The 14,236-nt window shown below is 54.5% G+C and overlaps 3 protein-coding genes across 3 annotated transcripts in view; 1 reads left to right on the top strand and 2 right to left on the bottom strand.

The window, feature by feature from the left end:
• Phldb1 (pleckstrin homology like domain family B member 1) overlaps window positions 1-6,007 on the bottom strand; it is a 43,206-nt gene extending 37,199 nt beyond the window's left edge. Inside the window, exons 1-2 of the mRNA XM_042682869.1 lie at window positions 5,939-6,007; window positions 717-797 (exon numbers count right to left, since the gene is read on the bottom strand). Coding sequence (XP_042538803.1) covers window positions 717-776 — 60 coding nt within the window. The 5' untranslated portion in view covers window positions 777-797; window positions 5,939-6,007. The remainder of the gene's footprint in view (window positions 1-716; window positions 798-5,938) is intronic.
• On the top strand, window positions 5,031-7,116 carry LOC122110223 (basic proline-rich protein-like). The gene is made up of 2 exons (XM_042682720.1): window positions 5,031-5,098; window positions 5,166-7,116. The coding sequence occupies exons 1-2, from the start codon at window positions 5,031-5,033 to the stop codon at window positions 7,114-7,116; spliced, it is 2,019 nt and encodes a 672-aa protein (XP_042538654.1).
• A 4,521-nt stretch (window positions 7,117-11,637) lies between these two features.
• Arcn1 (archain 1) overlaps window positions 11,638-14,236 on the bottom strand; it is a 29,061-nt gene continuing 26,462 nt past the window's right edge. Inside the window, exon 10 of the mRNA XM_042682749.1 lies at window positions 11,638-13,528. Within this exon, the coding sequence (XP_042538683.1) occupies window positions 13,439-13,528 (90 nt within the window). The 3' untranslated portion in view covers window positions 11,638-13,438. The remainder of the gene's footprint in view (window positions 13,529-14,236) is intronic.

Below are 14,236 nucleotides of genomic sequence, written 5' to 3'. Positions count from 1 at the left end.
GGCTCATGCCTGCAACCCTAGCTACTCAGAGGCTGAGATCTGAGGATCATGGTTTGAAGCTAGCCCTAGCAGGAAAGTTCGTGAGACTTTTCTTTTCTTTTCTTTTTTTGTCGGCCGTGGGGCTTGAACTCTGGGCTTGAGCGCTGTCCCTGAGCTCTTCAGCTCAAGGCGAGTGCTCTACTTCTTGAGCCACAGCGCCACTTCCGGTTTTCTAGTGGTTTTTAATGGCAATAAGAGTCTCATGGACTTTCCTGCCCGGGCTGGCTTTGAACCACGATTCTCAGATCTCAGCGTCCTGAGTAGCTAGGATTATAGGCCTGAGCCACGGGCGCCCTGCTGAGACTTTTCTCTCCAATTAATCACCAAAAGAGCAGAAAGTGGCTCATATGGTAGAGCACTAGCCTTGAGCATAAAAGCTCAGGGACTGAGTTCAAGCCAGGAACGGCACACAAAAATAAAATAAAAACTAGAAGTGGAATTATGGATCCAGGAGAGTGATGCTGGCCTGGACCGTCTGTAAACCACTTTCGGACTTTCAAAGGAGAGTTTCTGGCTGAGTCAATTAGCTTGATTCAAATTAAGACTCATCTATTCATAGGCTGGGGACTAGGGAAGGGCAGAGGGGCTGGCTGCTGCCCCATCCTTGAGCTGGCACCACAGATAGAACTGAATCCCTCCTCACCAACACCTTACCCCATGGCCCCAACACCACACACCTGCACCACAGCCTGGGGCTTGCATCCGGGGCTTCCCTGGCTTCTGCTGCGTGTGTCCATGGTCCTAGGCCTCCAGAGTTCCTGGGGACACAACGTAAAGCAGCTGAGGTGGGGGAAGCAGGTAGAAGAGGAGCAGTGCTGGGACTCAGGACATGGGCAGCACCAGCCGCTACCATTCCCCAGCATGCTCGTGCCAAAGGAAAAGTAGAGGCAGCTTGGGAGCTTGGATGGGGGAGGGGGGCCACCCCATCTCTTGCCACAGCATGGCAATCACACCATACCAGCCTGGCACTTGCCAGGTAGGGTTGTACACACAGCCCTACCCTGGCTTTGGTGTTTTTCTGCTCTTTGCTATCCAGAGCCCAGAGTTTAGTTGAAGACCCTCCTCAGCCATCTTGATGGAGTCTTAATCAGGATGAGGGAAATCAATTTTCATGGCGAGAACAAACTCCAGGCAAGTCCCTCCAAGAACATGGGTAGAGACAACTCCCCCAGGATTTAGCCAGGGCTAAATAGGAGCTTCCTCTCCCAATCTGTCTTCTCTTTTCCCTTTGTCTCTTTTCCCAGGGGCCTTAGGATGATGCCTTCTTAAAGGAGACACGGAGGAAAAACCAGGCCTTCTCTGAGTAGCTCAACTCCTACACTTTTTCTTCCCCCAGGAAGCAACCCCAACCCAATCAACAAAACAGTCTGGTGCTGGTGGCTTAGGCTTCTAATCCTAGCTACTCAGGAGGATGAGATATAAGGATCATGGTTCAAAGCCAGCCTGGGCAGGAAAGTCTGTGAGACTCTTATTTCCGATTAACTACCAGAAAACCAGAAATAAAGCTGTGGCTCAGGTGGTAGAGTTTTGAGTAAAAGACCTAGGGACAGTGCCCAGGCCTGAATTCAAGCCCATGACCAACAATAAAAACAAACAACAACAACTTAAAAAAAAAAAAAAACAAACCAGGAGCTGGGAAGGTGGCTCAGTGGTAGAGCGCTTGCCTTGCATGCATGAGGCCCTGGGTTCGATTCCTCAGCACCACATAAGCAAAAAGAAAAAAGCCAGAAGTGGCGCTGTGGCTCAAGTGGTAGAGCGCTAGCCTTGAGCTGAAGAGCTGAGGGACAGCGCCCAGGCCCAGAGTTCAGGCCCCATGACCGGACCCAAAAAAAAAAAAAAAAAAAGCAAAACAATCTCAGTGATGACTCTTAGGAACACAAGATTCTTGAGCTCTCCCCTGGCCTGGTGCTGGAGGAAGCTTAGTCCCTACAGCCAGGAGTAAGATGGATCCCAGCATCACAACCTGATCCTCCCTCCCACCCATCCACCTACCACTCTAATTCATTCCTCTTTCCTAGGCTCAGATTTTTTTTTTTTTTTTGAGCCTGAGAAATGTAAGGAACGAACTTTGTGCACTCATGTGTGCACACTCGCCTCTCCCTGGCCTTGGTTGGAGGTGAGAAACTCCCCACTGCCTGCTGGAATGCTATGGGAGTTGCTGAGGGCTGAGGTAAATCCAGGCAGGCAGGCTTCCCTCCACTTTCTCTTCCAGCTGTCTGTCAAGTGACTGGCAGAGGAAGTTGTGGCAGGAACCAGCATTCCAAGGAGCGTCTGCCCCCGGCAGTGGATCCCAAGGGCCTGAGCCCTAGAGTTACTAAATTTACCCTCCCTACTTCCACCCTTCCGGGCCTGGACTGACTGCATCATCTCCGTCACCATTTCCACCCAAGCTGGAGGAAGAGAAGCCGGAATAGTGCTTGGGACCCACCCTAAGACTGCCTGGGAAGAGAAAAGGCAAAGGCTATTAACCCATACCAAACCCCGAGCTGGCCTGGCACTGCCCCAAGAACCCTGTCTAGAGAGAAGAAATTCCAGGGAGAACAGGTGCCTGTGGCTCACGCCTGTAATCCTAGCTACTCAGGAGGCTGACATCTGAGGATCAAAGTTCGAAGCCAACTTAAGCAAGAAAATCCATGAGCCTCTTCCCTTTAATGAACCAGAAAAAAAGCTGGAAATGGAGCAGTGGCTCAAGTAGCCTTGCGCACAAATGCTCAGGACAGTGCCCAGCCCCCTGTTCCCCCTCCCTCCCAAAAAAGGACAGGCATGTGCGCACACGCACACGCACACGCACACACACACACACACACACATCTCCAGGGAGAGTTGTACTGTTTCCTTAAGATTCAGGGAAAGCCCTCAGCCTTTTTCTAAAGGAGAAGAGACAAGAGAGTGGGCTGGGATTGGGAAGTTTATGTAAAAAGAGAGGGAAAGAAAAAAATCATAATAGTGGGGAAGGAAAGACAGCTTCCATTAGTAGAAAATGTTTGGGATGTGGGAGCGTTAAATTCTATTCATTAGCTGCAATTATTATTTATTAGCTGTAATATTTTGGGCAAGTTATTTAATTTCTCTCATTGTCAAGTCTATCTCCTATAAAACTATAATAATAACAATAATCATTTAATTGGCTGACTCAGTATTTGCCCGAGCCAGGAGTGGAACAAGGGCAACTCTAGGCATGAGATTTCTTTGGGGGGAATGTGTGTGGCAGAAATATTCTAGAATTAAATTGTGATGATGGTTGCACAGCTCTGCATCATTGCACACTTAAAGTAAGTGGATTTGATGGTCTATAAGTTATACCTCTGCAAGCTGTTAGTCATGGAAGGATTCAGGGAGTATACCTATCGTCTCTCTAAGGAGTGCAAAGCACTATTAAGATGCTGGGTGACGTCTGTCTGGGGCTGGGTTTCTTCATTGTCACGCTGGATTTTGGTCACTTTCGATGAGGTTGAGGGCACAGCACAGGGGTGATGGAGGAGAGGACGGAGGAGAACCCCGAGGTTGAAGGAGAGGGAGCGATAAGGAGAGAGGTGTGGGGAGCAGAGAAGAGGAGGTGTTCGACTGGGAGGTGTGAGTCTGCGCCCCGGCTCCGAAACCTAATCCACCGTAAAGCAAGAGGACACCAGGCCTGTCGCTGGCCCGTTGCTCGGACCGGGGCGCTGCCCCGCGGTGCACCCCCTCCCCCCAACCCTGCTAGCGGGTCCGCTCGTCCCACCTCCCTCCCGGGGCTGCAATTACCCCGCCCGCCCGGGCCTCCGCGGCCCGCCCCACGGCCAAAAAAAGGCCGCTGCGGTGCCCGCCCGCAGGGCCGGGCGCTCCCGAGCCCTGGGGGCCCCTGGGGTAGGGGAGGTGTGGGGGGGTCCCGCGAGGCCGGGCCCCCGCAGCGCACCCCCCAGTTCCGCGGACCCCCTGTCCCCAGCGCCTTGGCCGAGGGGGGCGTCCGGGGCTCCCGCAGGCCCCCAAAGCGGTCCCCGGCCCCCAGCCCGCCCCGCGGGGGAAAGATCCCAACGCAGCCCCCGGGGGAAAGGCCCGATCGCCCCGCGCGGCGCCCGGCCCGGTCCTCCTCCCAGCCCTCACCTGGGACCCGGGGGGCCCGCCGAGGCCTCGCCCCGGGCGTCGCATGTCGGCGTCGGGGGACCCGCAGGGCCGAGCTGGGCTCCTCTGCGCCCACGGCGGCCCCGCTCTCCCTGCGCACATCCGCCCTCCAGGAAGGGCCGGAGGAAGGAGTCGGCACGGGAAGGAAACTGAGGCCGGGAGCCCAGCGGGCCCGACGCCCGGGCGGGGCGGGGCCGGGGTGTCCGGGAGCCCCGGACACTTCAGGAGAAAAGCGAGGCGGAGGGCAAAGGGGGCCTGAGAGGGAGGGAAGGGGGGGTCCCGGGAGGAGAGGGCGGCGGGAGGCTGCCGGGGAGGCTGGAGATGAGGACCCGAGAGGGGCGAGCGCGAGGGGAGACTGAGGACCGGGTCCTCGAGTGGAGAGGGCGGCAGGCAGAATCCGATCCGAGGGGCCGAGGCCGCGGCCCACCCTCTCCCCCACAAGAGGGGGAGAGAGGCGAGGTGGGCGGCCGGGGCCGGGGGCCTGAGCGGAGGAGGCGGGGGGCTCTCGGGGAAAGGCTCCGGGAGGTGCCGGCCCCGTGGGGGTTCCGCGCGCGGGGGCCCCCGCCTGCCCCTCCCGGCCGCCGGGCAGGACAAGGCCGCAGTGTTGGGCCGCCCTGACCGCGGGACAAGCGGCCTTTCTTCGGCGGGGCCGGGAGAAGGAGCCGCTTGTTTGCGCGGCGGCCGGGGAAGGGGCGGCCCCGCGCCCCACCCGGCAGCTGCCGGAAGCGCGTGCGTGCGAGCGGGCTGCGGTGCGGGACTAAGGGCACGCGCGGAGCTGCAGGTGCCACCGAGGGCCGCGCGCGCGCGTGGGGCGGCGTGCGGGCACGCGGGGCGGGCTCCTCGCGTGGTCCAGGCGTGGGTGTCGGGTGTGACGCCGGGGTGTGCGGCGTGCGATGCGGAGCGAGCGGCGTCGAGCCTTGCCCGACGAGGCGGGAGCCCCCGCGTGTTTGCTGGCGGTGGGGTGAGCCTGCCCGGCCGTCGGATGAGTCAGCCCGGGAGCCTCCGGACCGCTGAGCTAACGGGCCTAGAATGCAGCCCCGCCCCGCCGCCGGGGTCCCCCGCCGGAGCGGCCTGGGGGCGGAAGCGTCCTGGACGCCGGCCGCGGCCGCCCGCGCCCCGCGGCGCCGCCCCGCCGCCCGCCCGCCCGCGCTTCCCCCTCGCGGGGATCCCGGCTGGGGAACTCCGCGGAGCCTTCGAATCCAGACGGCGGAGGCGGGGCGAGCCCTCCCTCCCGCTCGCTCCTCCGCGGTGCCCCCGGTCGCCTCCCGCACCCTGAGGGCGTGGGGTCTTGAAGGAGTGCGGGGGGGGCGGTGCGCCCCAGATGCCCCCATCCCTCCCGGGCTCCCTGCGAGCCGGATTCTGCTTCTCGTCCTGGGACACGAGCGCCCCCGACCTCCGGCCCCGGCGCCGCTGCTGGAGGAGCGAGGCAGGGGCCGGGGGACCAGGACGCGCGCGGGCCCCCGCGAGGGTCCCTCTGGCCGTCGGGTGGACGCAGGGCTGCGCATCCCGCAGGACTCCGGTCCTTCCCGGGGGTGGGGGGCCCGCGCGGGGGTCACCAGAGCCCCCTCTGGCGGCGGTGCGGGCAGCGCCTGGGCCGGGGCAACAGCCAGCCGCTCCCAGGATGGGGCGGGGGGAACAGACGCCCCCCGAAGCCCCTGCGGCCCGCACCTGAGTGGCCGCTCCTCCCCGCGAGTCTCCTCCCCGCGTCCTGGCCCACAGCCGGAGCCTCCCCCCCCCACCCCCCCGGCGCGGTCTGGAGCCCGGGGGCCCGCGGGGCGGCCGGGGAAAGGGCCGCGCTTACCTGGCTGGCCGGCGGGGACGCAGGTCCCTGGGAGCGGCGGGGCCGCGCGGCCTCAGGCTCGGGAGGACACCGCGCTCTCCCCCGGCGCCCGCGGAGAGGAGGAGGAGGCGGACAGCCCGGCCTGTCCCGCCCCCCTCCCACGAGTCCCCGCCCCACCGCGGCCGGCCGGGCCAGGGAAGACGCCCTCGCGGGGGCCGGAGCCCGAGGTCCCCCACCCGCCCTTTCCCACAGCCGTGCCCCCCCACCGCCTGCACAGCGCCCGCTTTGTTCAGCTCTGCATCTGGGCTCTCCGCGGCCACGCCGCGCGCCCTGCCCTGCCCTGCCCTGCCCCGTCCTCCTCACTCCTCCGCCGCGGGGCTGCGCCGGCCCACCCGGGCCCCTCCGGCCCACCGCGGCCCCACCGGCCCACCGCTGCCCACCCCGGCCCACCCCAGCCCACCGCGGCCCCACCGGCCCACCGCGGCCCACCCTACCCACCCCGGCCCACCCCGGCCCACCGCGGCCCCACCGGCCCACCGCGGCCCATCCCGGCCCACCCCAGCCCACCGCGGCCCCACCGGCCCACCGCGGCCCCAGCGGCCCATCCCGGCCCACCCCAGCCCACCGCGGTCCACCCCGGCCCACCGCGGCCCCAGCGGCCCACCGCGGCCCACCCCGGCCCACCGCGGCCCACCGCGGCCCCACCGCGGTCCACCCCAGCCCACCGCGGTCCACCCCAGCCCACCGCGGCCCCAGCGGCCCACCGCTGCCCATCCCGGCCCACCCTGACAACCGGGGCCCATCCCGGCCCACCGCGGCCTGGCGCCATCCAATCCCCGGATGGGTTGTGCCTTCTGCCATCCCTCCTCTGCCTAGATTCTATTCGAAGCCCCGCCATGAGGAGCCGTAAGCGGGGTCCGAACTCCCAACCCCAGCGGGCTTCGGAGACCCCCCCCCCCCCAAGGCCAGGTACAGGAGGCACGCGAAAGTGCGTGCACAGGACAGCAGGGAAAGGCCGACGGCGGCCCGGACTCCACTGGGAGCCTCCTCCAGGCAGGCCAGATGCCAGATGCGGGCCAGCCTGCGGGTGGAAGTTACCAAAAACACCTCGCAGCCATCTAACCCCGCACCGGAAATCCAGTGCCGACAGTGGATCTTTACCTTGCAAAGCCAGCTCTTGCTCCCGGGAGACCGGCTAGGAGCCCCAGGGAGCCGAACTCACGGAGAGGAACCTCTTTAACCTACACGAGAGGGACACAGCAGAGCCGGCCTCACTGAAGGAGAAAGCAGAAAGCTCTGAAGTTTGGCTTAAATTCCACCTGGGGTGGGTAGAAAACAATTTATCTTCTTTGGGGCAGGCAAATCCAGTTCTGATCCATTGGTTTGCGCCTTCTCTTCCTAACCCAGGAACAGCAGGAGGCTGAACTGTAGGAATCTAGTCACTCATTGACAGGGCCAGCACTGGCAGAGCCCCCCACTCCCCCACCCTCCCCATCCCCCCCCAGCCGATGACTGAGCTGATGGGGAGGAGGCAGGGGGGTGCTCTGTGCTGTTACCCCCTTCAGCTAATGGAGGTGGGACAATTAGGCTCCAGTGTATGCAGTGGGTACAAGAAAGCTCTAGGGCTGGGACGGGATACAAAGGGGGGGGGGGCTGCTGCTGCTGCTGCTGCTGGTGGTGATCTTCTTCCTCTCTTCTATTTGAGGCTCATGAAAGTATTTTAACTTCTGGTCAACCTTCACGAGGCAGATCACAACAGTAATTTTCAGGCTATTCTGGTGTGCTAAAGGGGGAAAAAAAAAAAAAACTCTTGGTGTTGCATATGCCAAGACCTAGCATTTGAAAACAGGGGCTCAGATTGGGGTTCTACAGACTTTTCAAGTCCCTCTGTCTCACAATCCCCCCGCCTCCCCCCCCCACTTCTTCTTTGATGACTTGGTCAGGAGGAATGTCAGGCAATAATCAAGCCTGCCATGGAGGCCAACCATGCTAGCAGGGGGTTGAAATAGCACCTCACTTCTCACTGTTCTCCCAACCCGGAGACTGGCTGACCCATGATCAAGACTCTCTGCAGTGTGTGCCCTTGCCTTCTGTGTCACGCCTTTATGTTCCCACAGTTAGTGCACTCAAGGGACTGAAGACCTACTGCCCCCACCCCTCCACCCTCATCCCTCTCCACATCTGGAGCCCATCAAAAAAAAAAACCCTCAGTGCTCTCTTACAGTTACGCAAGAGGTCGACACAGCTGGGAGCTCAGGAAAGGGGGAGGAAGGGAGAAGAAAGCAGAAAACAGCTTTCTAAGCCTGCTTCAGACTTTCCGAAATGGAAGCAGGGGGAGAGGGCAAAGGCTGGGTGTGGAAGGAACAGTGGTTTTCCAAGCCCTGCTTGACTTGGCTATGAATGTCAGGCGTGGATTTCCACACTCCCTCTGCATTTGCCTTGCCACATTTCCCAATTTGTCCCTCAAATTGTTCTCCCTCAGGCCCCAGGAAGAGGTGAATGTTACTTACGTCCTCCCCCAGAAAGCTATCCCTTTCTGACCCCTTTGGTTCCTGAATTCAGGCCTCCTTAGTGTAGGTGTGGCGGCAGTGAAGACGCCAAGAAATTCCTCACTTATCCAACTTGGGAAAAAGCTCTAACTGCCTCAGCAGCCACAGAGAAGCAGCAGCTCTTTTCTCAGCTTGTTAAAAAAAAAAGGCACAATCCACACTTCTATCCAAATCTAACATATCCAAGCTGAGTGGGGAATTTGGGTAGGCTGGAAGACTGGCCTTGTCTACCTCTGTGGCTACACTGCTGAAAAGCACAAGCATTCAGGGCTTAGGGCATCTCTGAGCAGAATGCATAGTGTTGTTTTTCATGAGGCCCTGAAGTCAGTCCCTAGCACCAAATAGCCAAAGGCAAACAAGATCCAGTTCCATTCCCCTCATTGTCTTCTTGTTCTCTTTTTCTCTCTCCAACTGGGACTTGAACTTGGCCTGGGCACTGTCCTTTAGCTTTCATTCAAGGCTGATGTTCTACCACTTGAGCCACAGCTCCACTTCAAGCTTTCTGCTGGTCAATTGAAGATGAGTCTCCCAGACTTTTCTGCCTGGGCTGGCTTCAAACCTGGATTCTCAGATCTTAACCTCTTCAGTAGCTAGAATTACAGGTGCAAGCCAAGGGTGCCCCACGCATTGCTTTGGATTTGTAAGGATTTTTTCCACACAGCTTATGTACTGGTTGTTAATCTACCTGATTAACACCTAGGGAAGCTTTGCAGAATTGGATTAGTACTCTTAGGGGCTAACTAACCATTAGGTTCCAGTCCTGTGAGCAGAAGAGCAAAATACTTTCCCTTTTGCATAGGAGTTTGGAGAAATGGTCCACACTTCTAAAAGCTATTTGTCTTATTTTGTTTGTGTGAGGGAAACAGCCTTGCTGGGAAGATAGTCTAGTTTTTCTAAAGGCTTTTCCTATGTCAATCACAACTCCCTGGAGTAAGAGATGAGACAGAGAGATGCTGTCTCTGTAACCAATAAAAATAACAGTATCCAGCAACCAACCTAAAAGACCTGGGGCTTTAAAGAAACTCTGGAGTTGCAAATATGTTTACTAAAGGGAACAAGAGAAGGAAAGTGATGTAGGGATTTCTGCTAAGACAGATATGCGTAGCCAAGGGCAGTCAATTGAGTTTTGGGGTTTTTTTGGTGCTAGTAATGGAACTTGAACTCAGAGCCAGGACATTCCTCTTGTTTTTTCACTCAAGGCTGGTGCTCTACCCATTGAGCCACACTTCTATTTTTGACCTTTTGGTGGTTAATTGGAGATAAGAATCTCATGGCATTTTCTGTCCAGGCTAGTTTTGAACTGGGATTCTCTGAACTGCTTCTTGAGCTTACAAATACTAGCTGTAGTCAGCCCCTGCTACCTTAGGGAAAAAAAGGATTTTTGGTAAACAGCTACTGCTTCTAGCTACTTCACTATTTGAAGATGAGGACTTCTGTTTTTCACCTATCTCCATCAAATGAGCCCTGCCAGATGGGAACTCTCCCCTGGGGCTTGGGGGCTCTGGGGCTTGAATTTTGGGCCTGGCCATTGTCCCTGAGCTCTTTTTGCTCAAGCCTAGCACTCTACCACTTGAGCCACAGCACCACTTCCAGCTTTTTCGGTATGTGGTACTGAGGAATGGAACCCAGGGCTTCATGCATGTTAGGCAAGCACTCTACCACTAAGCTACATTCCCAGCCCGTCCTTGACCATTTTTGCTCCAGGCCAGCACTCTACTTCAGTGCCACTTCTGGTTTTCTGGTGGTTAATTGGAGGTAAGAGTTTCATGGAAACCTCAATCCTCAGATCTCAGCCTCCTGAGTAGTTAGGATTACGGCGTGAGCCACTGGTGCCTGGCTATAGATCTTTTTTCACGGAGGTCCTGTCCAGTGTGTTCCCTACTCTGTAGGAAATGTTAATTAACTCAGAGCAGGAATCACAAACCCCCTACATTAAACAGAATGCTCGGTCCAATAAATTATTTTGCTATTTTCCCATCAAGAAACTAATAAGAAGTCCACTCCATGCCAAGGAGACTCAGCAGCCAGGCAAGGTATGGGGCATGATTTTGCCACACTCTAGCACCATTAAGTTCAGATACTGTGATTTCATGAAGGAAAAAGAAATTGTGACCGTCACTACTAATTTTATCATCCCATTTATCCAATCAGGGAGAATAATCTGCTTCCCAATTTGTTGACATTCAGCAAATTGCCCAAATAATTGTCTTCTGTAGAATAAACAATTCCCTGAACTCTTCAGCTCAAGGCTTTCAGCAGTGCCACTTCCTGTTTTTAGGTGGTTGGAGGTCAGAGTCTCAAGGGGACTTTTCAGCCCAGACTGGCTTTGAACTTCCTCAGATCTCAGCCTCCTGAGTAGCTAGGATTACAGGCACGAGACACCAGCTACTGGCTTTTTTTTTTGTCGGCCGTGGGGCTTGAACTCAGGGCTTGGGCGCTATCCCTCAGCTCTTCAGCTCAAGGCTCTACTGCTTGAGCCACAGTGCCACTTCAGGTTTTCTAGTGCTTTATTGGAGATAAGAGCCTCACGGACTCTACTGCCCAGGCTGGCTTTGAACCGTGATCCTCAGATCTCAGCTTCCTGAGTAGCTAGGATTACAGTTGTGAGCCACCGGTGCCCGGCTTGCGTTGTCTTCTTTTTGAGACCAGGCCTTAAACCAGAAATCTTCCTACCCTAGCCTTCCTAGTACAGGGATCATGGATTTGAGCCATCATACTTGAGCAAACACATCATCTTTGAAGAATGTTATGGAGTATCATGGAGCCTTCTCCCTTTTAGACTGACTGACAGTAATAAAAACTCGGGACCTGATGTGGTAGCACATACCTGTAATGCCAGTACTCGAGAATTCAAAGCCAGCCCCCAATAAAAATGATGCTTCATTTTTCTTACATTACACTGTTCCTGACAAAACTGACAATCCCTTCAAAAGACATAAGCAGCATCAAACTCAAAACATAGTCAGGAGTATGTGTATGAGTATACTCAAATGTATAAAATGCATGAGGCAGCACGTCATGTATAAAATAGAAAGTGCAATGAATACTGATAGATTATTTTCTCTTAAAAAATACATATCATTATCATTAATCTTTAATTTTAGATCCTATTACAGCATCCTGAACTGGCAAACAGACACCCAAGTGTGAGTCACGAGCCCAGTAAACACCTCATTTTATAATACTCTTTATTTGATTAAAGATTTGCCTTTCTTGTGTACATTGGAATGTTATATTCCCTACATATTTTACAGGGTTACAAAATGTCTCTCATTTTTAAATATTACCCCAAAAGTAATTTCAGAAAAAAAAGTTTTTGTGAAATTAAACTTGACTGTTTAAAAATCATATGGACAAACAACTCTCAAACAAAACTGGATTAAGATTTCTTGTCTACTTAACTACAAGACAAACTTCTTGTCCCAGTCCCCTTCCTCAGAAAACTTCATGTGGAAACCAAGCTAACCATTCTTCCCTGATACGGTTGGTTAGGGGAAAAGGGAAGGCCAGCAATTTCTTTGGCAAGCAATTCCAGCCATGAGTGCTTGTCAGTGCTCTGCTTTACACAGTCTCCTCCACGAGGAGGGCTGGGTGTTCAGAGGAGTGGGGCTAAGGGCGCTGGGTACCTGCCAGTCCTACCTCTTCCCACTGCCAGGATCCCAGCCTCCAGCAACTTGTCACCCGCTAGTGAGTGCAGCTCTGGGCTAAAAACCAAGGCTGGGCTGCCTGTCGAGTCTCTACTGAAGAAATAATGGATGATTTGGAGCTCAGAAACCATTACTACATGAGGATACTCAAAAGGCCTAGAGGGAAGTAAAGGAAGGACTTCAGAGACAGGGACAACCCAGGGAAATGCTGGGTTGGCCAGGAGAAAATGGGATATATGAGTCTTTCCTACATGCCAATATAATCAACTGCTTCTTGAAAGGCCAACACTCTGATGGGGGGATGCAGTCCTGACAGTTCAGGGCCAATGGGTGTTGGCACATGACTCACTGAACCCAGAGTCTCCAAAATCATAACCTGATTTCTGCTAGATGAGAGGATGATGACAGAGAGTAGCCAAGAAGAGCGAGATGATATACTTGAGGAATGTAAACAACCTTACATTTTAGCTCAAGTACCCACACGTGGAGAACTGGAAGCTTGGGTAGCCCTAGCAGCAGACATGATTATGTTTGGATGTGAAATCCCTAACGGGGCATGAGCCATTGTTCTTAGACATCTTCTAGGGCTGGGCATCTGAAAGTGCTTTTTAGCTACCTTAACATTGACACAAGTGGGATTCACAGTACTATTCTAAACTGAAAGGGCAAGCCTTAAAAGCAAAACAACTTGGCAAAGTAATAGATGGGCATGGGAAAAAGACAGCCATCAACCTTATCTCCTAACTTCAAGACTCCACTCCCCCTAAACAGTTCACTTACATTGTCAAAAAAAAAAAAAAAAAAAAAAAAAAAAATCAAGAATGGGTTAGATAATTTTGTTCAGGAGTGCCAAACTCAATACCTAAGAAAAGATGATCCCAGTACTTGATTCAGTGTATAGGAAGAAAAACGGAAGGTAAAGGAGTATGACAGATTAAAATCTACAGAGAAAATCTTTAAAAAATGAAGTATGAAATATAACTATATTTAGGGATTAAAATAAAGGTGCAACTTAGGTGAAGGCAATGGAGGAATTTACTGGGGGTATTATCTGGAGAGCTCGCTTTGCTTTCCTGCTTGCCAGGAAAATCTGTGAAAGAAATCAGCAGCCTTTCCCTTTATGTCTACGTCAGTTCTTTGTCAAAGAATGTCTCTGTGACACTGAAACACTGGGATGGGTTGAGGGTCCCTGCGCGCAAAGAACGTGCATTGTATCAGAAAATAGGGGTCTCCAATGGCTTGTCAACTTGGAAAAACTCTTCAGCCACTGGTGGCTTCTTCTTTATTAATTTGGAATTTTCCCTCTTCCTTTCTCTCGCCTGGGTTTACAGGATCTCGTATTTATCCACTAGGAAAGTGGTCTCTGTGGAGAACCTCACAGGGCTGTTTCCATCTACTTGGGTCACTTTGGTAACCTAGGAAAATAAACACAAAACATGGTTGAGACTTCAAGATGCTGATTTAATTCTCATTGTAAAACAGAAAATTCCCCAAAAACAACAGTAAAAGTTGGTTAGGAATAATGAAGTGTTCAATTCACAGCTGCAGCCCGTGGCATCACTGCTGCCCACCGATATAACTAATGGTTCTTTAGATTGAGGACCACTGCTGCGATGAGATGTGGAAGAATATTTTTTTTGGTGGAGGTGGGGGTTTCCAGGCATGTGATTTGAACTCAGGGCCTGCGCATTGTCCCTGAGCTCTTGTTGCTCAAAGTTAGCACTCTACCACTTTGAACCACAGCTCTACTTTCAGTTTCTGAGTGGCTAACGAGACAAAAGTCTCAGGGGACAGCTGGGAGCCAGTGGCTCACGCCTGTAAATCCTAGCTACTCAGGAGACTGAGACCTGAGGATCATGGTTCAAAGCCAGCCCAGGCAGGAAAGTCTGTGAAACTCATCTCCAATTAATCACCAGAAAAAACTGGAAGTGGCACTGTGGCTCAAGTGGTAGAGTGCTAGCCTTGAACTGCAGAGCTCAGGGACAGCGCCCAGGCCCAGAGTTCAAGCCCCACAACCAACCAAAAAAAAAAAAAAAAGCCTCACAGGGACATTTCTGTCTAGGCTGGGTTCCAATTGTGATCCTCAGATCTCAGACTCCTGAGTAGCTAGGATTACAGGTGTG

The sequence above is a fragment of the Dipodomys spectabilis genome, unplaced genomic scaffold (assembly GCF_019054845.1).
Source record: "Dipodomys spectabilis isolate Male_0828 unplaced genomic scaffold, ASM1905484v1 ptg000076l, whole genome shotgun sequence".
Lineage (NCBI taxonomy): Eukaryota > Metazoa > Chordata > Mammalia > Rodentia > Heteromyidae > Dipodomys > Dipodomys spectabilis.
The sequence above is the reverse complement of the archived record's forward strand: the minus strand, read 5'-3'. Positions and strand labels throughout refer to the sequence as shown.